We start from the raw sequence: 1,105 nt of genomic DNA, 5'->3' as shown, positions 1-1,105 counted from the left end.
CACCTTAGGTGTATGTGGCTGGCGCCTTAGCCGGTTGAGCTATAGGCGCCAAGCCTGAAATTTTTTTTAAAGACAGACTCTCACTCTGTCGCCTTCGGTAGGGTGCTGTGGCATCACTGCTCACAGCAATCTCCAACCCTTGGGCTCAAGTGATTCTCTTGCCTCAGCCTCCCAAGTAGTTGGGACTACAGGTGCCTGCCACATCGCCGGGCTATTTTTTGTTACAGTTTGGCCGGACCGGGTTTGAACCTGTGGAGCCACAGGCACCGCCTGGTATTCTATAGTTTTACAACACTATATTTAGGACTTGGGTTTGCTCAATCAGAGTATACCCAGAATGGGTAATACATGTTACAACTTTGGTTTACATATACAAAGTGAAGTATGATGACAGATTTCAATTTTACCTAGTCAGCTAGCTTCAGATTCTGTTGTTCTGCTTTTACCTCCCTGCATTAGTTTCATTGGTTAGTATACTCGGTCAAGTACAATATTTGTGCAATTATAAAGCAAATTCAACAGGCCTAAGTGACAAGTTAATGCTATGAACCATTCAGTATTTTATCTTAAATTACTGTTGTAATAAACAATTGACTGTTTCATTAAAGTGTTTTCTTCAAAATATTTCAGAGAAGGATATATAAAACAACAACTCACGTACCACCCGAGTTAGGACAGATAATGGATTCTGAAACATTTGAGAAATCTCGACTGTATCAATTGGATAAAAGTACTTTCAGCTTCTGGTCTGGACTTTATTCTGAAATTGAAGGCACTGTGAGTAATTTACTTCCTGGAGACCAATTGCTTAATACTTTGTAATGTTTGTTTTCATTTTGTATTTTTGTGAGAAAAGAGGCTATTGTACCTATAAGCCCCAGAATATTTTCTTAGCCTTTGTTATTGATAATAAAGGGTATGGAACAGAAGAGGCAGAAACATAATTGTTTAGTCAGTTGAAAATTATAGAGAATGTGGTAACTGTTGCCAATGATCCTATTTCTTTTTTCTTTTTTGAGACAGAGCCTCAAGCTGTCCCCCTGGGTAGAGTGCCGTGGCATTACAGCTCACAGCAACCTCCAACTCCTGGGCTCAAGCGAGTCTC

At 40.1% G+C, this 1,105-nt stretch overlaps 1 protein-coding gene across 1 annotated transcript in view; it reads left to right on the top strand.

Annotated features, from left to right (window-relative positions):
* The window catches only part of ZMPSTE24 (zinc metallopeptidase STE24), a 44,672-nt gene that overhangs the window by 1,595 nt on the left and 41,972 nt on the right, over positions 1-1,105 (top strand). Inside the window, exon 2 of the mRNA XM_012810867.2 lies at positions 631-777. Coding sequence (XP_012666321.1) covers positions 631-777 — 147 coding nt within the window. The remainder of the gene's footprint in view (positions 1-630; positions 778-1,105) is intronic.

The sequence above is a fragment of the Otolemur garnettii genome, unplaced genomic scaffold (assembly GCF_000181295.1).
Source record: "Otolemur garnettii isolate 467f Iridium unplaced genomic scaffold, OtoGar3 scaffold00144, whole genome shotgun sequence".
NCBI lineage: Eukaryota > Metazoa > Chordata > Mammalia > Primates > Galagidae > Otolemur > Otolemur garnettii.
The sequence above is the reverse complement of the archived record's forward strand: the minus strand, read 5'-3'. Positions and strand labels throughout refer to the sequence as shown.